The sequence below is a fragment of the Desmodus rotundus genome, chromosome 5, assembly GCF_022682495.2.
Source record: "Desmodus rotundus isolate HL8 chromosome 5, HLdesRot8A.1, whole genome shotgun sequence".
Lineage (NCBI taxonomy): Eukaryota > Metazoa > Chordata > Mammalia > Chiroptera > Phyllostomidae > Desmodus > Desmodus rotundus.
In genome coordinates, this window is record NC_071391.1 from 142,425,492 (window position 1) to 142,451,569 (window position 26,078).

At 45.7% G+C, this 26,078-nt stretch overlaps 1 protein-coding gene and 1 pseudogene across 1 annotated transcript; one reads left to right on the top strand and one right to left on the bottom strand.

Moving 5' to 3' along the window:
* Nucleotides 1-5,423: 5,423 nt before the first annotated feature.
* On the top strand, nt 5,424-17,811 carry PROKR1 (prokineticin receptor 1). Its single transcript, XM_045189367.3, has 3 exons — nt 5,424-6,078; nt 7,997-8,630; nt 14,956-17,811. The coding sequence occupies exons 2-3, from the start codon at nt 8,158-8,160 to the stop codon at nt 15,650-15,652; spliced, it is 1,170 nt and encodes a 389-aa protein (XP_045045302.2). The 5' UTR covers nt 5,424-6,078; nt 7,997-8,157; the 3' UTR covers nt 15,653-17,811.
* A 362-nt stretch (nt 17,812-18,173) lies between these two features.
* LOC128781136 (eukaryotic translation initiation factor 1A, X-chromosomal-like) lies at nt 18,174-19,674 on the bottom strand (annotated as a pseudogene).
* Nucleotides 19,675-26,078: the final 6,404 nt, after the last annotated feature.

Below are 26,078 nucleotides of genomic sequence, written 5' to 3' on the forward strand. Positions count from 1 at the left end.
CTGATGGCCAGCACGAGAAGCTCCAAGAGGCAAGGAAGGGCTCTACTCAGAGACTCCCGGGTAACATGGCCTTGCGGACACCCTGATTGCACTGTAGCCTGCAGAATGATGAAAGAATAATTTTCTGTTGTTTTAAGACACCTAGATTGTGGTATTTTGTTATGGCAGCCCTAGGAAACTAATAGATTCCTAACCCAATTTTGATGGATTTGGGGTTTTCTAACATTTTATTATATTTATAGTATTATGAATAGTCCTTTAATTTTTTTCTTAGAAGAAACTATAAGAGTAAACTATTCATATCAAAGAATATTAGTAGGGAATATTAGTGAGATAATGGCTATCAATCACCAAATCCCTATCTTTAAGTATTACACTTGGTGACATAGTTGATAGGGGCTGCTTTGTCTTTAATGCATTTTCCTGTAGCTGCCATTTCACCAGGATTCCCTAGCTTCTGGTACAGAGGGCCCACGTAAAGATGTAACTGACTCCTGCTACCATCTGTATAAGGCAAAAATTTCAGTCCGTTATCTCTGGGAGTCTCTGGAGGGTTCAAGTTCAAGCTATCATTCAAGTTCTTGAATAATCCTCTAACCCTTTTCTCCTCCTCCCAAACTCCTTAACACATCCTCCCATAGAGACTTCTGGGGGCCTGGCTGTGCTACTTCCCCTGAGAGTGCACTGTGTCAGTGGAAAGGACCCACCTCAGGGCTTTGGAAGCTGAGCTTGCAAGGTGGCGGGGCACTGTGGCAATCCATGTGGCTCTCACTGCCTTAGAACCAAACAAGGAGAAAAGCCCTTTCTCCCCCACCCTGTATTGGGAGCCCCCAAACAGCACTACTGTCCTCCTGTCTCCTAGAGTCCCATCATCTATAGCCCCATCACTTGGGGCTTAGGCAGGAAGACCAGAACCCCTGCTCCTGTCCTCATCTCTCCCATCCCTGACCCCAATTTTATATTGTAAAATATAATGAACAATTGCCACCTGTGAAGTGTGTGGGCTTCCAGCAGGAAAGAGGGCATGCTCCTGTACCTCTCGGAATCTGCCTTCACACCTCCACCAGGAGGATTTGGGGAGGTGGAGAGGAATAACTGCGAGCAGTGCAAGGACCTGCTGAGTGGGCTTTGGGAAGCTGGGCAAGCACTGCTGGCTCCGTTGCTGGAGAGGTCATTGGAAAAGGAGGCAGAATGAGTTCTGAGACAGCTCTGGGTACCTTCCAGGAATCCTTGACTTTTTTTCATGGCACTGGATGAGATTGTGTGCCGAGAGAACAAATCTGATGAAAGCAGAAAATAAGCTGATATAATGCATTTGCCAGACAGGAGGAATTATGGCTGGGCCCTGAAGCTAAGGAGCATGGAGAGAAGGGCAAGTCGAGAACAAGCAGCAGTAGGTATTATGGGAACAGCCAGCCAGAGATGGAGGGCTACTCTAAAAGTCGGGAACCTTAGATCCCAATCTGAGCTCTGAAATCAGCTCTCTCCGTTCCTTTGGACTAGAGGCCTTCCCTCTTGAGTACCTGCGTGCTCCTTTCTCCACATAACCGTGCTCCCTTGGTGAACCTGGACACCTCCTTGAGCTCAGTTTCTGTGCAGTATACCGTAGAGCATCACAGGAGTTGCATGGCTGAGAAAAACCCAATATGTTAAAAACTGCCACATCTGAACCAAGGGACTTAATTATATAATAAAATGATGAAATCATGAGAATTCCAAGGGCCTTTGAGATGATTTCTGCCAGTGGAATAGGACAGGAAAAAATCCACAGTAGGCCAAGAGCTTTATTTAGGGATAAGGGACATCTCCACAGAGAGTGCTTTCCAAAAGAGTTCTTTGTTCTTGTTCAGTGAGAGCTCCCTGGGATGGCAAATTTCCTTAGATATCATGGCGTCCTTCATAAAGGCAGAGGCAAAGCTTCTCTGCCCCTCCTGGCAGCAGACTCTAGTCACAGGAAAAATTCCCAAGTGTCCCTGGGGCTACAAGTTTGAAAAAAATTATACCATTGGAGTTACCGATTTTGTTTTAAATTTCCTTCCTTTTTTTTTTTCTTAACTCTTTTACTTCCAGATTTTGCTATAATCCAAGATAGTCCTAGTTTAACTCTCACAGAGACGAACTATTCAAAATGGGCCCGAGTGGATGTTGGCCTCTCAGATGAAGGGATCTCTGGAGCCTTTGGCAGAAGCTGACACATGGGGTCCAAGTCCCCAATAGGGCCTGCATTGCTTAGAACCTGCCAGACTATATCTATGTCCATTATTCATTTCCCCTGTGCTGATCCTTGGCCAATACATTATCCCAATGATGTCCTCCTGACTTTAAATCCAGAAGTCATCCAGTGCCTCCCTTCTTCATTGTGGCTCACCTCATTGTTACCCTCAAGTACCTTTCTTTGCCAGGTCTTCAAAGAGAAAAAAGAAAAATTCTAAAGCCTGCATGGTAGCCAGCCTCCGAGGTGGCCTCTAAATTAGTTTCTAATAATCTCCACCTCTTGTTACTCACACACTTGTGTTGTTGTTTTTCGTAGTGAATAGTTCATAATAGAAGAGATGGGGGTAGTCAGCTACCATGTGGTGAGGTCCCTCGGGCAGCCTGTAGCTACACTCACATGACTAAAGGACCCAGCCCCTTGTGAGAGTCCAACCTTGTGAGTGAGCTTGGAGATGGGTCCTCCTCCTGCTTTCGCCTTCAGATGAGACTGCAGCCCCAGCTGACAGCTTGACTCCAAAGTCACGACAGACCCTGATCCTGGGTCCACCTGACGTGCAGAGACTCTATGAGATACTTCATGTTTGTTTTTTGTAAGGCACTAAGTTTGGGGGTTATTTGTTATACAGCAACAGGTAACTAATACAGTCTATGCTTTGGTTTTGATTTTTGAGTGGTGATATATAGAGTCAAGAAGACATTCACTATGTGAAATGACAAATCAACATTTGTCTTTCTTGTGCCAGTCTCTGTTCTAAGTCCCCAGATCCCTAAATCAATTTAATAGTAAAACATGCCTGGGGTGCTGGTTAAACACCCAGATTACTAGGCCCGTTTCTCTAGGTTTGGGGCGGGACCAAAGAATCAGTACATTTAATGAACAACCCAGATAAGTCTTACCATCGGGCAAGTTTGAGAAATATTACAGAAGAAAATTCAAAAATGAATGAGACATAGCTCTTCCTCAGGCAACAGGGCAAGATGGAAAGGAAATTGGTACACAAAAATGCACTTCAGTTGAGGCCCCAAATGGTAAGGAAAGGTGTGCAAAGCATTGGGGGAATCAAGGAATATTTTCTGGAAGGAATTACACCATGAACAAGATCTCAAAGGTTGGTTAATAGTTCATGGAAAGAATCACAGAGTGATAGTAACAGCTGGTATTTATCAAGCACCCACTAAGCACCAGATATTGTGCCAAGCATTTTACCTATCTTACCTTATTTAATCCTCATAACAACTTTATGCCGTAGGAGCTACTGTCAGCTGGAATTTACGAGAGGGAAAGCTAGGCTGTGGTTACCATACTGCCCAAGGTTACACAGCTCCTGCATGCAGAACTAGCTAGAAAGGAGGCAGCTGACTCCGTATGCTGTGCTCTTAACCACTCTCCTGTTCCTTGTTTCAGCACACGTGAGACTCAGAGATGTGAAAGGGCTGTGGCATTTATGCAAATGACAGAAGTCTTGTGCAAATGACAGGACAAGGTGTCCAGGGAAGGATATGGACCCAGAGAAGATACTACATGAAGTGTTAGAACATGGTAGTGACTTTCCATGCCAGTCAAATCATTCGTTTGGTAAATTAGGAAGTGTGCCCTAGAAAGGTTATGTGAATTGCCTAAAGTCACACAGCCGATACTGGTAACACAGACTAAATGTTCAGATCCCAGGTAGCCCCCATTCCATTGTGGACAATTGGAGGCCAAACTGGGATTGGCCTTGGATGCCTTCCTCGGAAGGTCTGAGCTGTTCTTGCTCATTTTACCCATTGTGAGTGTGCAATGCCATGGCATCGGCGCACTCACAGTGTCGGGCAACCATCACCACTAGCCATTTCCAGAACTTTTTCATCACGCAGAACAGAAACTCTGTCCGTTAAACCAACTCCCCAGGTCTCCTCTCCTGGCACACCTCACTCTGCTTTCTGATTCTGTGTACATCGTATTTGTGGGATCACGTATTTGTCCTTTTGTGTCTGGCTTATTTCACTTAACATGATGTTTTCAAGATTCACCCATGTTATAGCATGTATCAATACACATAATATTTACAATGTTAACCACTTCGAAGAGTATACAGTTCACTGAGTTAAGCACCTTCACATTGTTGTACAGCTGCCACCACCATCCATCTCCAGAACTCTTTTCATCTTGCAAAATTTAAAAGAGGTACCCACTAAACAGTAAGTCCCCGTTCCCCTCTCCCTCCAGCCCCTGCCTGCCGGCTGGCATCCTAGTTCTGTGTCTATGAGTTTGACTACTCCAGGTACCTCGTAAGGTACTGTCTTCCTTGACTGGCTTATTTCACTTCACATAAGGTCCTCAGGGTTCCTCTATATTATAACATGTGTCAGAATTCTCTTCTTCAAGCCTGAGTAACATTCCATTGCATAGATACACTACATTTTGTTTATCCATTTATCTGTTGATGGACATCTGGGTTGCTTCCACCTCTTGGCTGTTATGAATAATGCTGTTTGAACATGAGTGTACAAAGACCTCTTTGAGACACTGCTTTCAATTATTTTGGATGTATGTTCCCAAGTGAAGTTTCTGGATCATGTGGTAATTGTATTTTTTAAGTTTTTGAGGAAGCGCCACACTGCCTTTCACGGTGACTGTATCATTCTACATCCCCACACCAGTGCACAAGGGTTTCATCTTCTCCACTTCCTCGCCAGCATTTGTTATGCTTCCCTTTTTTTATAAGGATGAGAAATATCCTAATGTATGTACACGCCACGTTTTAAAAATTCCATTCATCTTTTGGAATTGGTAGATATTTGGGTTCTTTCCATCTTATTGCAATTTTGAATAATGTTACTATGAACACTGGTGTGAAGTATCTTAGTCCCCGCGCTCAGTTTTCTTAGAAGTGGAACTGTTGGGCCATAGAGTAAGTCCGTATTTGACTTCTTGAGAAGTCTGACTTTGGAAGGAGATCTGCGCCCTGCGAGTTAGTTAGCAGGTCCTCGCAGCCTTCTCCCGAACAGACATCCCGGGTGGGTGCGGGCACTCACTCCTCCCTCCTTCCGGCGGCCGCGCAGCCCACTTCCCCCACTTCGCCGCTTTGGGAAAAGCAGTTCTCTATAAATCTCTTCTACACAGAGGTACTAGCGGCTGAAATGAGGCTGATCCCCGTGTCCAGTCGGGCTCGCCCAAAGGAACGAGGTTTGGGTGGGTCCCCGCGTGTCCTGCAGGGGCGGTGTTACAGGCGGGAGCGGAGGCTCCTCCCGGTTCTTTGAAATCGCACGGGCGGAGCGGGCCGTACCCACCCACTCTGGGGGAGGCGCTGGGAAGGACCAGGTGAGCCAGCCGTGAAGTCTCGGGCCCTGGGGCAGGCACAGCCCTGCCAGACGGGCGCCTCGGGCGCGCAGAATCCGTGCCAAGCCCTGCTCGGAGCACGAGGGCCCTCGTTCCTGCCCGAGGCGGCCGTTCGGGAGACTGAGTCCGGGAAACGCGCGCAGCCCGCCTAGCCCAGATCCCTCCGGCGTGTCCCACGCTGGAGCCGCCCGAGGACGACACCAGGGTCCCCAGCCTCGTGCGAGCTTCGGTGATTCCTAGGTACCCCGGCTTCGAGCCCGGACCTCGAGCACGCCTTCCGGAGCCAGGAGCCGGTGCCCCGGGTGCCCGTTGGCCCCTGGGGGCGGAGACAGCGAGTGCAGGGCGAGCGCGGGACGAGGGTGGCCTAGCGGTCCCGCCCCTCCTTGGATTGCCGCGGCTGCTCGGGGCGCAGCTCCGGCCAGAGCCGGGAAAGAGCCTCGAGAAGAGGAGGAAGGAAAAGGGGATCTCTCCTCTTCCTGCGGGCTTCTGGGAGAAGCGGCTTTTGTCCCCGGCCTGGTCTGCTGGACGCCGGGATGCCGCAGGTACTGAGCGCCCTCCCGGGAGATGCTCCAAGGACTCCTTGCCGCATCGGGGCCGCGTGGTGCAGGGGCTTTGGCGTGGGGGAGGGAGCTTTTCAGGAGCCTCGTACTCGAGCTCTTTCTTCAGGGGAGCCGGTCTACCCACTCCTTCTGCCCTTGGATGTAGCCTCCAAAGCTGGGAGGGCAAGGTTGGGAGCAAGAGAGGGCTTCTCAGCAGGGGCTGCAAAGACAGGCGTACAGGTTGGGAAGGGGAAGGTCTGGCCAGGGAGTCAGCGCTCACAGGCAGGGTCCCCAGAGGACACCGGGTGGAACTGGGGTTCTTCTGTGAGAGGTGAGAAGGAGAAAAGATCGCTGGACAGTTTCTCCCCACATCCTAAAAGCTCCAGCACCCCTGCCCCACAAGAAGTTTTTATTACTTTTTGTTTAAAAATCTGACTTTGAGACTTTTGGGTAACAGAGGGGTCTGCAAGGAGTACGCACAGCCCCACCGGGATTGCAGCTGCACCTGTCTGGGCTGCAAGCCTGGTCCCCTCTGACCTGTCAGCTCTGGGTTCTGCTCCTGACACCCGACAGGGGCAAAGGGTGGGGCTTGAGGGATCAAACTGAAGGTTCAGAGTAAGGAAAAAAATCTGAGAAAGTGCAGGAGAGGAGCTGGGGAGGGAGGCGAGAATGGGCTGAACTTCATTGGAGACTAGAGGGACTTTAACCCTGGCCCCCCAAAGACAAACCCCAGATGTCTCCCATTTGGGGGAATTGGGCAGCGGGCTTTCCTGGGTGTCCCAGACGTCTTCCTGTGACTCCCTTTTCCAGGACCCTCAGATTTTCATACTTATCTGTCCCTGGTTTTCTGGACATTTCCAGTGCTCTCCAGACCCCAGCCCTCCTCTCACATCCCAGCAACCTGGACTGATGTTTGCAGACCCTGTGAGGGACTGGGGCTAGGGGAAGAGAGCAGGGGACAGGGGGACTTCCTCTTGTTCTTTGTCCCCAGAGGTGCAGCAGACAACCTGCTCCCCTTTTCACTCCTCACTCCCCACCCCAGCCCCATTCCGTGGTGTGGGAGTCCTCTGGGCCAGGATTTTCCTCCCTTTTTTGCAGCTGACTGAGGAAGCTTGAATTCCTGCAGTTCTAGGGTGTAACATCCTACCTCCCCGGGGAGCTCAGCGCTTACAGACATTATTGATCTCCTCCCTGGAGGATTTGAAACTCTGAGTGTTTAAGCAATTTACCTCAGGACTTACAACAAGCCAAGGAGAGGGTTTTGCTCCAGGGCCCCCTTTCTAAGCCATTCTGTGATTAGGCTGTGACTTCCACCCTAAAGCCTCTGCCTGGGGTCAAGCTTGGTAAACACTGTGCCTTGCTTCTAGGGTCACTGCAGAGTTGGATGTGGGAACAGAAAGCCCCGTGAGGAGAGGGGAAGGTGGTTCTAGGCAGGCTCTGTGATTTTAGAGCTGTGTTTTGCCGGAAGGAGGGAGACCAGCTCATGGAGAGCAGACAGGGTTGTCTCCTGGACAGTGTTCAGAACCGCTTCCTTTAAGCAATAGAATGGGACTGTTCCACAAGGACAAAGTTTAGGCTGTCAGGAGATGGAATGGGGTTTGGAGCAGGTCACTTTCCTTCTCTTCATCCTCCCCACACTCCCCACTTTGGTCTCTCAGGAAAAGGGCAACATTTCAGAGTCTTCAGTGGAAGGGAAATGAACTGAGGCAGTGCCTGATCATCTCTGTAGCAATTCAACCTGAGTGAGTGGGTATGTGGTTGTTAATCATTTCTTTTCTCTCGTTGGTTTCTTTATCTCCACTCCATTACCCAATGTTCACTCTGAGCAGGTGGCTAATGGGTCTGCTTAGGTTATAGGATGGTTTTTAATTTGTCCGGGTCCACTCATATATGTAGCCAACTATTTGTATGTCTTTTAAAGGCTTAAGATGGAGCTCGGGTACTGTACCCCAAGGATGCTGGCAGGGACACTCTGACTCATTAAGGCACAGCTGAGTGTCAGCAAAGAGAGGAGACATCCACTTCCTAGACCTCGTCCCAGAGGAAACCCCAGCAGTGTTGCTCAAGCCATCACCCGGCCAAATGGAGATCACCATGGGAGTCATGGGTGAGAATGCCACCAGCCTCCTTTCTGTGCTTGACCCCCACGGAGCCCAGGCTGCTTCCTTCCTATTCAACTTCAGCTATGGCGACTATGATATGCCCTTGGATGAAGATGAGGATGTGACCAATTCTCGGACTTTCTTTGCTGCCAAGATTGTCATTGGTATGGCCCTGGTGGGCATCATGCTGGTCTGTGGCATTGGCAACTTCATCTTCATCATTGCCCTGGCCCGCTACAAGAAGCTGCGCAACCTCACCAACCTGCTCATCGCCAACCTGGCCATCTCTGACTTCCTGGTGGCCATTGTCTGCTGCCCCTTTGAGATGGACTACTACGTGGTGCGCCAGCTCTCCTGGGAGCATGGCCATGTCCTGTGTGCCTCTGTCAACTACCTGCGTACTGTCTCTCTCTACGTCTCCACCAATGCCCTGCTGGCTATCGCCATTGACAGGTGAGTGAGGTGGCAGTGGGGACAGTAAAGGAAGGGACACCGGAATTGTTCATTGCATTTGTGATTGATGAGAGATATCTGTACTCGCCATGGATGTGGATGCATGAGGGCTCAAAAGTTGGCCCCATCACTTGTTGGCCTCCGGGCTAAGGTCAAGTGTAGTATCAAAAGTTAGCGCATTGACTGGACAGTGAGAAGAGTTCCAGCTGTGGGCATGCAAGAGGTAGCAGCGCCCCCTTTAGTTGGGCAGTGGGAAGGCTTTGGATCCTCTGCTAAGGACAAGCTCCTAGATGTTGTATCTGTTCAAGGTCTAGAGATAGACTGGTAAGAGGTATGGAGGGACAAGTTTAAGTGCTAGGCAGGTACTTCTTGAGTCAACTAGGATATCTTAATGGAGATTTCTTCTTTATCAAGGCTTCCTCTACTAAAACATGATCCATTACCCACTCCCCCCCCGCACCAGTTGATTTTTAAAATAAGATTAAGGGATTTGTTTTGGAAAAAACAAAACAAAAAGGGAACATATGCTCACTCTTTTTAGTCGTTGCATTAGTCAGTTTGCCCCTTTACATATATTTGCAAGCAACAGTATAGAAGACCTGTTTCTAGGGATGGTAAATAAAATCAGTAAGAGCAGCCTTTGCAAGTGTTTCTGGTGTTATGTTTAGTTTTTTCATTTGGTATAATCACCTGTGCTAATGGCCAGGGTGGTTTTCAGTTCCCTGGGGACAGTCTGTGCAGCCCCACTGCCCAGAGTTGGGTCCGCATCACAAAGCACCTTGTTGTATACAGGGTAGAGACAGTCACCCTGAGGGTCAAATCCGGCCCCCATGTACTTGGATCTGAACAGCTAGTCTCTCTCCCTCAACCCAGAAAGCCTGAAGCACAGATGTTCTCCCTGTGCCATGGCCTCAGGGCTCTGGCGGAGTTCGGCCTGCCCCTCACACCCAGGACACCCCGGACAATGTCCTAGGGGCAGCACAGTGAATAGAGCCTGTTTTCTGGAGCCATAGGCAGGACAGTCAGGAACACAGGAATCTGGAAAGCACCACTCCCGAGGAGAGGGGCTTGGAAAGGAACCAGGCTTTAAAACCATGGAGGGGTGGAGCCTTGGCCTCCTTTCTCCAGGGAAGGGTGATGTCAGCAAGTTAGCAGCTCAGTAGGCGTTGGTCTGTCACCCATAGAAGGTGGTTAGAGGTGTCATCCCTGCAGAGGGCCCCTTCTTCTTGGCCCTGGTCTTCCACGTGAGTCACAGAGACCCACAGCATTTTATCCATCTAGGCATGGACCATGAGGAGTGGACCTACAGAAGCAGCAGGAGGGGGGCAGTCAAGCTGGGTATCTGCCCTCTAAGTCCCCTTCATAGCTGTCAAGGGAGAGCTCCTGGGACCTTATCATTGACCTTTTTTGCCAGTAGAACCTGCCACCATCTTTCTTGGCACATCAGTAGGACAGAGCACACAGTTATTACCTGAAGTTTTGTTCTAGCAAGACATCTTTTCACAAGGGGTGTTCTCAGCCACTCACAGTGGGGTAGGTGGGTGCCTGCTGTGGGGTGGGACTCTGCTCTCTGGGTGAGATCCATTCTATCATATGAGCTGCCTCTTGTTCAAAGGTGTAACATAACACTGTAGTAGGGAGTAGCTTCAAGGGGGAGGAAAACAAGGACAAGTTAATGGGTATTGGGTTATTTTGAATGTAAGGAGTGAGATCTGTGCTAATCTGCTGAATTCCTGCAAGCCCTTATCCTACTTTCATACCAAACTCTGCTTGGCTGAAACACTGCTGGCATTTCTCCTGCAGTGTGAGTGTATATAGTGCAACTTAAATGCAATAATAAAGGTTAGTTGGGGAACCTGCAATGCATTGTGGAGACTGCTGTTGTTTGGAGTGGGGTTATGAGCGCAAACTGGCACGCTGACATCGGAGGAAAGTACCGTTGCCTGCCCAGAGCCAGCCGGCGGCCTTGGCCAACTAACCAGCGGCTCCAGTGCATTAAGTTCCTTTATTGATGTCTGTGAGCTTTGCTTCAATTTTTTTTTTATTTTTGTGTGTTTTTACCATCTAATTTCAACTCTGTGCTCTAGGATCTTATTGATTATTGTCTGGTCTTGTGTGTTGTTCAGGATTTCATCAGTGATTTTCAGGTTTGATTTGTTTAGTTTTGAGCAACTAATTTTTATCTTGATATAACAGTGTACCTATGGTTATAAAAATATTTTTAAAAGAAAATTTCTGTAGAAAAATAGTGTCAGCAGTTAATCTGCTTGGGTTTAAATTCCTGCTGTACCACCTATTAGCTATAGGGCTCTATATTAGTTATTTGACCTTACTCTCCCTCAGTTTTCTCATATATAAAAATGGAATAATAAGAAAACTTAGTGTGCCCTGGCTGGTGTGGCTCAGTGGATTGAGTGCTGGCCTAGGAACCAAAGGGTCACCAGTTTGATTCCCAATCAGGGCACATGCCTGGGTTGCAGGCCAGGTTCCCCGTTGGGGGCACTCGAGATGCAACCACACATTGATGTTTCCCTCTTTTCCTCCCTTCTCCTCTCTAAAAATAAACAAATAAAATCTTTTTTTAAAAAAGCCCTTTAAAAAAAGAGTAAGCAGTAAATAAACAGTAGATATTATAATTCTTGAATTAACTCTTAAAGGAATAACAAAAAAAAACATAAACAAATGAATATTTCTGTTTGGCTGAACTCTTTGTTTTTCATTGAAGCGATTTTTTTAATGATGTGATTTAAAAATTAATAATACAAGGTTTCTAAGAAACACAGCTATCAGGATATATAGCAGAACAGAACTATTACTCTTCCACCTGCCTGAACTTCTCCATCTCTGTTATTGGTTTCATGGTTCTCCCAGGCATCTTAAACTAGCAAGTGTCCTTTGTCCTGACCGCGCTCTCCCTTTCTCCAGCATTCATTCCATTTCTAGGTCCTGCCAATACTCACCACTCTCTCCCCCTTGTTCACTCAGGGCTGGGCTACCCTAGTCTCCTCCTGGCCTTCTGTGTTTCTTGGCTTTGCTCTCTGCCAATCGTAATCCGCCCTAAACATTCATTCATTCATTCATTTTCATAGAGCAGCTGCACGTGACAGATACTATTCCAAGCATTGGAGATATGATGGTGAATAAGAGAAACTCCTTGCCCTCATGGAGTTTACATCCACTGGATGCAGAGAGCTAACAGTCAGGCAAACAAACAAGAAAGGTAATGTTAGAGTGTGAGAAATACTCTGAACAAAACAAAGAACAAACACACAAAAACACTGAGACTGAGGGTGGGAGCTACTAGGTGTGGAGTCAGGCAGGACAAGTGTCTCTGAGGAAAAGACATTTGAACCCACTTCTGAATGATGGAAAAGGAAAAAAAAGAAAAGAAAAAGCCAGCCTTGTGAAGATCGGGAAACTGCATTCCAGATAAAGGGAATTGTAAGTGCAAAGGCCCGAGACCGGAACAAACCTGATGGGTTCTAGGAACAGAGAGAAGAGCCCTGTGGCCCGAGGGAAAGCAAGACTGTAGCTGAGTTAATCTTCTGTCTTGTCTGTCTCCCCTCTCTGGCTCTAAAGACCTCTAATAACTCCACTGTTTACAACACATGCCTCCAACCTTTTCGCCCTCTCTTGCAGCCTTTCCTTATTGAGCTCCAGGCTGTCTCCCAGTCTCATGCAGGGTAAACACATTTATGTCTTGTTTTCCAGAAAAGGTTATAATCTTCTTGAAACTGTCACCACGGCTGGCTACATGTCTATTTGCATAGTGCCACGCACTGCTGAGAGTGAAGTTTCACTAAAATCCTAGGTGCCCAGAATTCACGACAGCAAAAGCTTATTGAAGAAGTAAAACATCCCTGCCCTCAGGAGCTTAGCACCTAGAGTGGGGTGGAGGGGATGGGGAGTGAACTAGCACGTATGACACAGTTAAAGGATAAAGAATAAATTTTAAATGAAATTTAGAAAAGGGTGAGATCATCATGTACAAGAGTAGTCAAAGGAAGCTTTATGGAGGACGGGGACTTTTAACTGGCTTTCAGCACGTGGGGATCAGCAAAGCAGAGAAAAGATTTTCCAAGAGGAACAGTGTGTGCAATAGCCTAGAAGTGGGAATGCCGGCGGTACGAGGTTCCTTGCGGAGATATGTGGGACAGAGGCAAGGAACATGTGGAAAGCAGGGATCAGAAAGGACAGCATCATAATCCAGAGGATCTCAACTTCTAGGCACGGGGAGTCAGACCTGATGGCAGCAGGAAACTGAAAAAGATCATCTGAGGACCCTGGCCCTCCAGATCTGGGTCTCTTTGATTCTGAGACACCTGCACTGTCCTTGAGGTATATCCCTCATATCCCAGAGCATGTGGGGCTTTGGGGGACCCTCCCTTCTTTCACTCCAAATCCAGAGGAAACTGATCTTTCTGCCTGCCCATTGGCCGCAGTCTTCTGAGTGAGTAATCACACTCAGTCCTAGGTAGAACAAATGCTTCCCGTGAGCTAACTGGCCAGAGCCGGTTGTCCCAGGCACAAGTTATGCAATCCCTGCCCATCCCATGACCAGCCTAGTAGCTGCTGCAACCTCTACTTCCATGGTTTGACTTGGGGCTGGGTCCTGGAGCCCAAACACTTTGACTTTGAAACATTATAAAGACTTAAGAAGTTACAATTGGACAAAGAAGGAATAGAACAATATAGTGAAAATTCATCTACTAAACAAGTATGAATATGGTAATATTCTTTGACAACATAATCAACAGAACATGGAGCGGTAGATAGAGAGGGAGAGAGCCAGTGAGAGCAAAAACACTAAATTCTCAGTTTTCACCATGAGTCAGAGCAAGTTTGGCTCACTCGTTGTAGCAGGAACGCCACAGCGTTTATGAAGGGCCCATACATACCTGTCCACCCACAGAAGCACGGCCAGCACCCTGCAGACACTGGCATTCCACCCTTCAGCGCTCAGAGATTGGCGAGAGCGCCGAGGGTTGTGGCTGGTGGACCCGGCCTAGCCAACTCCATCTGTCCTCCGAGACCTGTAAGACAGCAGGACTCTCACGCCAGTTAACTCTCCAAATGATACTCCATGGAGCTGGCTGCTTGGGTTGGGCAGCAGAGAAAGGGACAGAAACAGCAACAATATAATCAGAAGGGAAAAATATAAGAATGAACCTCCTCTTCCTATCGAAATCCCACGAAAGATGGCCATCTCAAAGGGACTGGTTTCACAGGAAACAGAATTGGGTCGGCTCTCCTTCATTCCTCTGTCACATTTGCTCTTGGCTCTACTTGGAATAAGCTTTGGACACATGAGAATGTGTTTATTTCCAGTGTTGACTAGTCATTCCTTCCCACTTCTCTTCTTATTTTTTTTCCTTCTCCAACCTCCCCCCCCCTTCCAGACCAGAAAGTCTTCCAGGAAATCAAAGCTCCCTGCATAAGTTTGCTCACTCTTGCTGGGAAGGAGGCTTTCATTCCGCACACGTGATTCACGTCCCCAGAAAGCGTTCTCTCTGTGCTCCTGGCCCACTGTGGTAACAGCAGTGCTTTTTTTCTTTCTTTTTTCTTTTTAACAAAAGCAGTATCTTTTACTGCCTGGTGCTTTGTGGTTAAAAAATATATATTTATATATATTATCAATTGATTTTCACATCAACCATATGAGATAGGGTTAAATGTTTTCTATCAGGGGTCCAATGGTATATGACATTGAGAAAGTTACCCATCTCTCACCGGCCTCTATTTTTCCACCTGGAAAGTAATATAAATGATTGCATACTTGTCCTCTGTCTGCATGCAGAGCAACATTTTAAAAAATGTGGCACGAATACAGAACTTTGCCCACTGCTCCCACTAAAAAGGGAAAGTTCTCCCAATGAGTCTATGGAATTATCAGGTTCTTTTTGCTCTGAACTGTGGGGTAATTAGGATGAATGGTTCTGAAAACAGGAAGCTGGGAAGAATGCCAGGCTAGAAACTGGTGGGAGGCACTATTACTACATTTAATAATAATAGTTACCATTTATTGATTATATGCCATTTATTGAGTATATGCCAGGAATTGTGTATACATTAGCATATTCAGTCCTTAAAAACAAACAAAAACTTTTGCAGATAAGAAAACTGAGCTTCAGAGAGATCAAACAAAACTTGTTCGAGGTTGCAACAGCTAGTAGAGGGTGGAACTGGGGTTCGAATTCAAGTCTGCCGTTCTCGAAGGCCCATATACTATTGTGTTTTTCCGCCACACACACCATTCAGTTGCAAAAATATCATCATCCAGCACTCCCTTGTCACAGTGGTTGACCTGTTTGTGTTCCTGTCCTAGATACCTGGTCATCGTCCACCCGCTGAGACCCCGGATGAAGTACCAAACAGCCACTGGCCTGATTGCCTTTGTGTGGGTGGTGTCCATCCTCATCGCCATCCCTTCAGCCTACTTCACAACTGAAACGGTTCTCATCATTGTCAAGAACCAAGAGAAGATCTTCTGCGGCCAGATCTGGCCGGTAGACCAGCAGATCTTCTACAAGTCCTACTTCCTCTTCATCTTCGGCATCGAGTTCGTGGGCCCCGTGGTCACCATGACCCTGTGCTATGCCAGGATCTCGCAGGAACTCTGGTTCAAGGCCGTACCTGGTTTCCAGACGGAGCAGATCCGGAAGCGGCTGCGCTGCCGCCGGAAGACAGTCCTGGTGCTCATGTGCGTCCTTGTGGCCTATGTGCTGTGCTGGGCGCCCTTCTACGGCTTCACGGTCGTGCGCGACTTCTTCCCCAGCGTGTTTGTGAAGGAGAAGCACTACCTCACGGCCTTCTACATCGTGGAGTGCATCGCCATGAGCAACAGCATGATCAACACCCTGTGCTTCGTGACGGTCAAGAACAACACGATCAAGTACTTCAAGAGGATCATGCTGCTCCACTGGAAGTCTTCTTATAATGGCAGCAAGTCCAGCGCGGACCTTGATCTCCAAACGGTGGGGTTGCCCCCCACCGAAGAGGTGGACTGCATCAGGCTAAAATAGCCCAGTGGACCTCTCAACGTTTGAACGGGACCTTTGGGACATTGACAGGTGCACTTAGATACATGCTGTCAACCAAGAAGTAGTGGTTTGCCCCAGAGGGCCAAGTACGTGGACAACTATGTGAACATTGTGTTCAAGGAGCTTTTTCTAAAACTGAGGTGACTAGACGCTATCACCAGTGGCTGACATTGACCAAACATCTAATTTGTGCAAAGAGGAGGCACTGGTGAAACCTATATATGTTGATGACATGTAATGGGCAAAAAGAAATAGGGATTAAACCAAGAAAAATGTTGGGGCATAGACAGCCAGGAATAAGGAGGCCCCAGAGGGGGACCTGAGCAGGCACCTAGATTGTGGCACATGTGTTGTAGGGTGAGGGTCTTTCTGGACAATCTCAGCTACTCATCAGACACTGATGTAACCCATCTCTAACATTGTTCTTAGGCTTCAGTTCACTCCTAACATTTGTGGAGTTGGAGCAAGAATACATTAGTCTCCCAGTTCTCTCTTCAATCCTTCTCTTCTCATTCCTGGTCCTGATCTCACTGGGAGGAGCCTTACATGCATGCACATGGACAACTCAGTATGCATGGCCAAGTCGTGTCCAAACCCTCTTCCCCCACACTGCCCCATGGCCACCCTCAGGCCTAGGGCTGTGTCCATAGGTGGTGAAGCTCATCATTTAGAGGAAGGACCTGGGGAAGAAGCCACAGAGACCCTGGAAGCCATTTGTACAGGGAACTAAGGGGTTCTGGGTAACTGGAGCAAGGGTTCTGGGTACTAAGGGATTCTGGGCACCTGGGTACCTGGAACTAAGGGGTTATGGGAAAGCCTGGACTTGGAATGGATATGTCCCCTTAGCTTAATGGACTTCTCACCCTCAATGGGAAGGGTACAGGTAGAGGACCTTTGAAAGTGTGTGGGGCTCTGGGGAGGGGCTCAGGTTCTCTGGGTCTGAGGGTGATACTGCTCCCACCTCACAGTTATTCTGCTTTGGACCAGTTAGGCTTCTCCTGAAGTCCCTCTCATGTCTTCATGCTTGTGAAGCATAGAATCTCTGAAAGTAGACACAACACCTCATGAATGTGGCTGTCAGCCATTTTTTCATTTCCACCAGCTTTCACCCTTATTGGTACAATTTAAGGTCAAGACACCTTTGTCATTGGTGCCTAGGTCCCATCATAATCATTATTCCTTTGGCTTAAAACTTGATTTTTTTTTTTTAAATGGAGGTAGTTGGGAAGGGATAACCCATCACGTTTCTGCTCCTCAGTGACATACAAGGTGGGGGAGGGGTAACTATGAGATTCAGTGACGCCACAGACTTATGGAGACTTTGTCCCACTTTTCAATCATCTCCTTTGTTTGGTGTTTCTGATTTTGGAATTTGGAATTTTTGAACCAGAAGATCTGATCCAGCCTTGGCTTTGTCACCTCTGCGACCCTGGGTAAAGCCTCTCGGAGGGGATGAAGATAATACCTGTGATCTTTATGGAGGAGGTGGTTGTAAAGAGCCAATGAGATAATATGTGAAAAACCCTTTCAACCACTCAGGGAATCAAAAGAGTAGACTAATAACTGTGTGTAATGTGTCTGGACAAGGAAAAGCTTGGCTTATGTATCTAGAAACCTCATAATCTTCCCTTTTCATTATCCTTTGTGTAAATCATTCCCAGATACCTCTCAGCAGTGCTATGGTAGTATGTTCTTAATAACAAGGTGGGACAACAAGGTAGTGAAATTTGGCAGCAGAAGTGAAAAAGGAAATGGTAGATCCGTCTCCAGCCAGAAGATGAGCTCCGGGTTTTAGAAACATCCAAATCAAAACATCTTTGTGATCATAAAAGCACTGACTACCTTCCCATGGCTGTTCCCAGCCAGCACGCATCTCTTAGTCTTTCTTTGTTCTTGTGAGCCTGTACAGCTATAGAATCGACTTGTCCTTGTCTTCTTAGATAATTCTAGAGCGACATATTTATAATGCTGTTTAAGTGAAACCTGTATGGTGTGTCCCCCTCCAAATATAGTCCACTCTTCTTTTGGTAGCAAAGTTTACTTTTCATAGTTATTTTATTTCCCTGGAAGATACATTTCAAAAATCTATTATTTTTCCATTCATCATCCAGCAGATTTACCTTACAGTTTAATCAGAACACTCTCAGAGAAAAAATAAAAACTAATTAAAGTTTTACCCTAAATCCAACATGCTTTGGAAGGCAGTTCTTCCTTTTTATATTGCATTATAAAATCAAGAAAGTTGGCTTTAATTTTTGTATGAAATTAAATTTTCATTTATACTTCATTCAAAAGTATAGCTTAGATGTATATGACTTTTAAAATAAAATAACACGACATAATCTTCTTGTAGTGTAAAAATAGTCCACACACATGCATATGATCAAAACAATCTTGGTTGAGAAATTTCCCGTGCACAGTAAGTTTTAAAAAAAGAATTGACTATATCAGTATGTCCAATATTAAGATAACTGGGTGCCACCTGGTGTTCAATTTATGCAACCACTAGCCTTACAAATTAAAAATTGCTATTCAAACCCAGGTTCTAAAATCTGCATCTTGGACATATCCGTTGATGTTTATAGTGGCAAAATAAGATGATGAAAAGAATGTATGTGATACCAAAATTAGTATAAAAATAGTCACATGCTACTTAAATATGAAAAACAGACCTAATGATTTCTGACTTCAGATGCAGATTTTTGCCTCCCTTAAATTTTTTCAAAACCTCAAGAGCACGCCAAGGTAACTGAAATACACAGAAAGTCACTGTACCGTCAACAGGCCAATCAAAACTAGGGCCCGCTCATAGCCCACGGGTATAGGGCAAATGATTTATTCAAAACCCATTTACTTCCTGGAAGTGGTCAAAGTAGGGAAGGTCATGCTTTCCCTCTTTTTGAAAATAGTAGATGTGCTCCTTTACCCATAAGCTCCATTACACCAAAAGAACAAAGTGGCTAACATTTCATTCAATTCAGCACTACTAGTTTTCAGAGAAATACTTTGGAAACAAATCATTCTGCTTTAACAAACTGCACTCCAACTAATGATAATTTTAATCTTCTTTCATAGGGCACAGCCCAAATCCAAATTGTTGAACAATCCTCAGAGACGTTGGAATGGAAAATGTTGAGGTCAGTTTAGACATCATCCATGTCTTCATCAACATCTCCCAAACTGGGTTTCATCATCATCTGCAGGACCAAATGGATGTTTCATTGATTTGGGCGCGCCCGGGAAGCTCGCCGCATGCCTTCAGACTTCTTGCGTCATCTGCATGGTACTTGAAAATTGTATCACCTTTATTGTCTTGTTAGTCTCGTAGACCAACTATATCATATCTGACGTATTTATCCCAGCCTTTTTTCTCTATTTCCCGATGATGTGAGGCAACCTCTTCACACCATCAAAACGCATTGCTTCCAAAAGGCCGTTTCCCAACATTTTGGTTACTTGAGTATAATCTTGCCCATCTTCTTCAAACACCCGTTCTTTTTTCAGATTCATTCTCGTTCTTACCCCTGCGTCTATTTTTACCTCCTTTACATTCATTCTCGGGCATGGTGGTAAAAACAGCCTCGCCGCGTCTCCGTCTCCTACCTGGGCGGTGGCCTATTCGGGCAGCGGCGGCAGCTACTGCAGCGGCTTCTCCAACAGGAGCTAGAGGTGACACATCAAGAGAGTTTTTGACTAAAAAAATGAAAAAATGATGTCATTTGTTGTTACTGTGTTCACCTTTTCCATTAGGAATGCTAAACCACAGTTGGCTGTTTTAAATAGGAGCTTTTTAGATGTGACAACCTCACTTCTTTTGGCTTTTCAGCCTAAAATGTATCAGTTTTTCATTCTTTATCTGTAATATTTCTAGATATTGTATCTGCTTGTGATTTTAATTGTTGAATGAAATTGTTGTGCAGTTATCAAGTGAAATAAAAAATTGTACATCTATAATCATTCAACAGAGTGATTTTACAACTTCCAGTGCCCATCCCTTTCCTAGTTACAGCGCGATGGTTCTCTGAATGGGCAGCGAATAAATGCTGAGTCCAGGTGAACTGAGTCCAGATGAACTGTGAGCAGTGCTAACTCGTGCTCAAGTTATCTACGAACTTCTACTTTCCGTCTTCAGGAGATTTAATTAATTTACATCTCTTCCTATAAGTCTTCCGTGGTAAAACCATTAATGCTTTTTACTCTCTGAGAGCCAAGACTGGAAAGCAGAGGACCTGTTAATGCCTGTTACAAAAGCTAAGGTTAAACCTTTGAACAGGCTTAATGTCCACACATGCAAAGTGAACCAGAGGCGAACCTACAACACCATGCCTTGTTCATCTTAGCCGATTCATTGAACCGAGCAGTAGCCCGCCCAGCTGACGGCTTCTCCAAAAACTGGCGGTCAGCCCAACAAGGTGACACTTGTGCTCATGTGTTTCCTTTCTGTCCTCTACATACTCTCTATACGCAGGGGGCTATGCACATTGTCATGGGCAGAAGGGTAAAGATGTGACTTTGTAAAGTCAAACGTTGCCTTGACTGAAGCAAAAGAAAAAAAGCAGGTTGACAACAATGCTTTTAGAAATTTTGCCCAATGAGTACAGAGTTAAAAATAATTTGTTAAATCAAAGACACTGAAGCATGGCAAGGTGACAATTGCCACAGCAAGCCCTCAAGTGTGAAACCAGTTCTGTCCTCATTGAGGAAAAGAATGCTAAAGAATTTGTGAGGAGGCCAGAAAATTATAAATATGAGCTCTGTTCCTTGAAAATATATAATAAATTTTGGAATGAATCCACAAAGAATGATCCAACTCTCTTTCCTAGAGTGTAAGAATATCAAATTTAAGTAATTCATCCCATCGTTGATGAAACTGAAGGCCAGAATGGGGACGAGATGTTCAAGGTCACACGTCTGGTTACTGCAAGAGCCAGGGTTAGATCCCCCAGGCTCCCACAGCTCAGGCCAGGGTTCTCCTACCACGGTATGTGTGGGTGCGGGGAGCATCAGTCTTGGGAAAGGAAAGATCTTTTCCGAGAATCCTTGAGACAACTATTCAACTACCTTCAGGCCTCTCTGGAGACCTGTAAGGAATTTAGCAGAAACATTCCTGGTTCCTTTTCAAGCCAAGTTTAGCTCATCTTACCCCTGGGAACTCACAGCACAGACATGGAGACCAGGAGGTTTTAGGGAAGAAGTGCTAAAAAAAAAAAAGAAAGAAAGAAAAAGAAAAAGAAAAAAAAAAGTTTACCACAGCTCTTTCTTTACCTTGCCTAGCTGGGGATCTCCGGGACCATAAAAGGAAGGATAGCACACCCTGTTCTTGAGAACAGTTGCCCTGCCCTAGGAAAGCAGAAGAGAGAGATAAAGAAGCCAGTCTTGGCTGAATGTCCAGAAGGGATGGCGGGCTTATGTGTTCAGAGTTCAGTGGCATCAGAAGGCCACCTCCTGCTGCTGCCCGTGAAGACAGGAGAGGTGGGGGAAGCTTTTTGGATGAGATGGGACTTGAACTGGACAAGTGGCATATAGAGAAGCAAGGGGGCAGACACTCCCCATGGGAAGAGAGATTTTTACTTGCTCCTGGACACTGAAATTGACTTTTCCTGGGGGAAAAGTCTTCTCACACAGTGAAGAAATGTTCATCCCTGAAAGAGGTAACCAAAAAACTGAAAAGCACACCAAGACATGAGAAATATGAGAGCCTTATCTGAGAGTGGGCTTTGATAAGAGGGGGAGGAAAGAAGGAAATACCGAAGCTAGACTTGGTAAGCTTGTCTGGCTGGGTGAGGGAGCCATCTCATTACTGGGAAAAAATTAGAGAAAGGTTGCAGAGGAGGAAGTTGTTGAACACAAAATCAGCTGACTGTAACCTTAACAACGAGGAGCATCTACTACGGGCCAGGGGCTGAGACAACACGTTACAGGAATGACCTCGCTCAGACCTCACAACAGCCCTCCTAGACGGAGGCCAGTGTCACTCTGCCCTTTCCAAGGAGGAAATCAAGTCTGGGAGAGGTCACTGCAGGTCACACAGGAGTGAATGGTGCACTGAGATCTGAACCCTAGCAGTTCCAACTCCAGAGCTCACTCTTTTGGTCACACTGAGCAGCAGCCTAAATGATGTGCCTAGGCCTTCCTCGTGTTTTCTTGTAAACACAATACATGCCACTCTCCTTAAGTCCAATGGTCATGGGATAAGTCATCTCTCCTAAATTAACTAGATTTTTCTCAAAAACTGAGTCACACAACTTTCACCTTTATTTTCCTTCCTATGAGAAATGTTATCACCCTAAACAGCTAGGCCTCGTGCAGATGTTCCTGACCGCTCGGTGTCACGGGCACTTTTGGCATCTAGTGAAGTTTATAGACGTTTTCAAATTTATGAAATAAAATGCACAAGAATGCCAAAGAAATCAATTATACTGAAATGCAGCTATCAACATATGTTCATAGCTGATGATATAATTGTAAAAATCTTTAATCAAGTTTACTTATATTAAATCTTTAATGCCGCAAATTATAAGATTTAGCGTTAGGGCTTGTAACTATCATAATTTTGAAGTGGTGATGAATGCGATAAAGTTTTGAGTCCTCTCCCCAGACTAAGATGTGATATAAAATGTCTGTGGGTTCTCTTGGGGACAGTTTCAGGGACTGCTGGTACTGGGGCAGTTTGTTGCCTATGATACAATGTTGGGAAATGTGAAAGTTTAGTTACAGGTTAGGGAGCATAACAATGGATCTTTTTCCATCCATGTACTTGGCCCCTGGACTGGTTAAGAAGACCTGCCTGAGAGGGAGGCCAAGGCAAGCACAGGGCACTGGACTGGGCACTGGTAGGCATGGAAATAGCAGAGAGGAAGAGGCACACACATTTAAGTGGAATTAGCCAATAGATTGTCACCAGACACTTCTCTGCTAAAGACACCTCAGCAGACACGGTGGTTCACCGACTCTGCCCTGTGCCTTTTCAGTGGCCCCAAACCTCATCTGTGTGGCAAAGATTCATCTGAGAAGCCAGAGGTCTCTCTTAATAATCTGGACGTTCGGGACTCGTTTACACAATTAGTTAACAAGCGTTTATGGTGCTAGACTGTGATGTTACAGAGATGAATAAGACACAATTCCAGCTCTTGTCCCTTAATGATTGCTCCCAAGGAGACAGGACATTTTTGGCTGCTGGGAAGGAAAAATCCTATAAAAGCAGCACTGCAGATTTACTTACCAAGTTGACCGCTTCGCGCTCTTTTTGTTACTCTCCGTTGTTGTATTTTGGTTTTGCTTTCCCCATTTTAATTTTGTCGGCCTTTTCATATCTTCTTGAGTTGCATACACACTTCTTTTGTACTTATTCTTCCTTGTGTCTTGTACATGATGATGAGAGTGAGCTTCCTCTGAACAGAGCTTTACTCTTGGTTGTATGTGTAGAATATCTTTAGCTCTAAAATGTATCTTTTTATTTACTTATATTTGATACATGTATCTCTTGGCTCATGGTCTCCATATTCTCTTCATGTATTTAAGATTTCCAGCATTTGTTGTATTTATTGCTTTTTGTTTCCTGTGATATTTATTTTTTTCCCGAGTAGACTATTCATTATTCTTTTGCAGCCTCCTTTCCCCCTCTTTCCCTCCTTCTGTTCTTTCTCCCCACCCCTCACCGTTTTTTAAAAAAAGAATTTCACATACTTTTCTTGTTGCGTCTTTTCCTTTTACGGGCTTTAACAAAACCCTGTTGTTTAGAATGCAGCCGTCTCGGACAATGAGAATAAGGCTTGCACCACGGGTGGTGGACCAGAGAGCTGGAAGGGCGATGGGCCCACGGTAACTCTGGGGTGTCCATATCAACACTGGACAAACGGTCTCTACACCTCTTCCAAGAGAGATGAAAATAAACTTCCATCTGATTTCAGTCGCTGGTTAAGGAGTTCTAGCCTACCTACCTGAGCACCTAGAGTGGGTCAGTATCAACTGCTCACTTTCACTACATTTCGTCTTCTATATAATCCCCATCTTGTCGGCAAAGGCTACATTGTCAAACTACATGAAAAGGATATCAATATTCCCCAGCATATTAGTACCATAATAAAAAGTTAATCTGAGTAATTCCAGTATAATTTCTACCACATCTATAAGGAAATATTTTTTAACCTAAACTTGAGGTGAATCCTCTGTATCATAGGCAAGTTTTTTTTTTTATGGATACGAATTGCTTATATGTTCTTTTTTGCTTTTGTGACATGGAATATAATGATAATACGCTACACTATTAGTTCTAGTTCATCAAGTGTCTTTGTGTAGTTTAAAAGCACGATTTTATTTAATCCTCATAGCCCTGTGAGTTGGGTGGGAGTACTGCTTCTGAGGGTCACTTCACTGGTATGCAGTTAGCCTACCATTCAAAACCAGGCCTTTTTGGTTTCAGAGAATGAGGCCGTGTTATTTTGTAAGCTCCTTGGGTCTCTTCCACCTTTGTACTTAGAGCAACAAGGTTGAGGATTGGAAGGAAAACCCCTGGATGACATGGAGATGGAACTACCCGATTCGGTCTTTCCTTTATTCCACCTAAATCTGCTAACGTACAGAGCAGTGTTTGAGGACAAGGTCCCCGCCGTTCAGCTCCATCGTAATCAGAGTTCTATCTAAGCACACAAAGTTTCTGGGGTTTTGCTCTTACCTTCACAGCTAAAAGCAACAGGTAGGGCAGGTGGAGCCAATGGAGCTGTCAGCTCTCCTACTCTGCTAATTAGAAAAGACCCCACACTGGTCACCAGCATGGGAGCTCTGAGGCTGTGGAGCCCAGAGAAGTGAGTCCTTCTGTTTCAAAACTGGGCTCTCTGAAACTAGAAAGATACAATTCATAGATGATTTCTTGAGAGTAGGCTTGCAGAAACCCAGGGTTGTAACAGCTCTCAGTAGGAGACATTAAAATATATCTTTATAGGTCTTTGACCTCATATTTAGGAAGTGGGTTGACCAAAGTTTTCCATGAGTTTCAAGGAAGAACAATTTAAGCATCAGTAAATAGTAAACAACCTAATGAGTACATTTTGTTTTTTAATAGTATTGAGAAATATGGGACGAAGAAGGTCATTCTTACCTGGACATACATAGAAACATAAAATTCTTGAATTAGAGTAGGCATTTGAATTTCAGTGCCTTTATTTTTGGACTCTACCAAGAAAAAATGTCTAAAGACTCTTAAAATGGCACTTTGTAAAACAAACCACACCTCATTCTAGATGAACCTCCAGATATTTTAAAGAACTTTAGGCCCCCTGGCAGAGGGGTCTTCAGGAGTTAATCAGTGGGTCCAAACTGAGTACACGCCCATCCACACCATAGAGTGCAGTGACTCTACATTTGCTTAATGTAACTGTCACTGCATGTCACCCATCCACAACATAGCGGTCCCTCCTGATGTACAATTAATTCTCTTTCCAAGTATTGCTGAGATTCCCTAAGGAAAGTTTTGTTCTCACAAATTTCTTCTTGGTGCTTGCTCATCACTTCAGCCAGGCGTCTCACTTCTACAGGCTGAGCAGAACTGGCTCCCTGTTGCTAGAGTCTGTAGGCTGTGCCCCTTCGCAAGGGGGCTCCAGCTAGCCTGCATGTTGTAGGGGCTTGTCTGAAGTCCTTCAGTGTGGGAGAGAGAGACAAACCCTCCCTCCTTCAGTCTAGGAGCTGGCTACATGCATTTCTTGCAGCAGAATTCCCACATCTCTCACCCACCCAGAGTAGTTTGGTAATATTTCTCAAACTCTGAGTTATTTCAGACTTCAATGGGTGGGGCACCAATAACCCACCACACAGAGACTTGTTCTCAGGAAGCCTAACTCCTTCTTTCACCCAGCGTGGGTAAGGAGCAGTTGGCCATAATGTGTGGTCTTGAAAATGTGACCACAGTAGGTAAATACCTGGGCATAAATATACACACACATCTGCTAAAAATGAACACCTGTAGTTATTCACGATCCACATTTAGGCTGTGTCTGTTGTAGGGGCAGAGGGTCACAGGGTCTCACTAAAGATACATCAAATGACATTAGGAAAACCAAATTCACCTGTCACCAGCAGTCAGGCAATGGTGTCTTCTTCATGAACAATGAACGATGAGTGGGAAGATATATATGTACATGTATAATTTATATACTGTGCTAGGTTGGATCTCCCCAGGTCCAAATCTCTCAAACTTGTGAATACTACCTTATATAGCAAAAGGGACATTGCAGACGTGATTAAGTCAAGGATCTTGAGATGGGGAGATGATCCAGGCATGACCTAAATGTAACCACAAGTATCTTTATAAGTGGGAAGCAAAGGAAAAGAAGGGTGTGTGACCACAGAAGCAGAGATTGGGGGGTTGCATTGTGAAGATGGGGAAGGGCTCACAAGTCAAGGCCACTAGAAG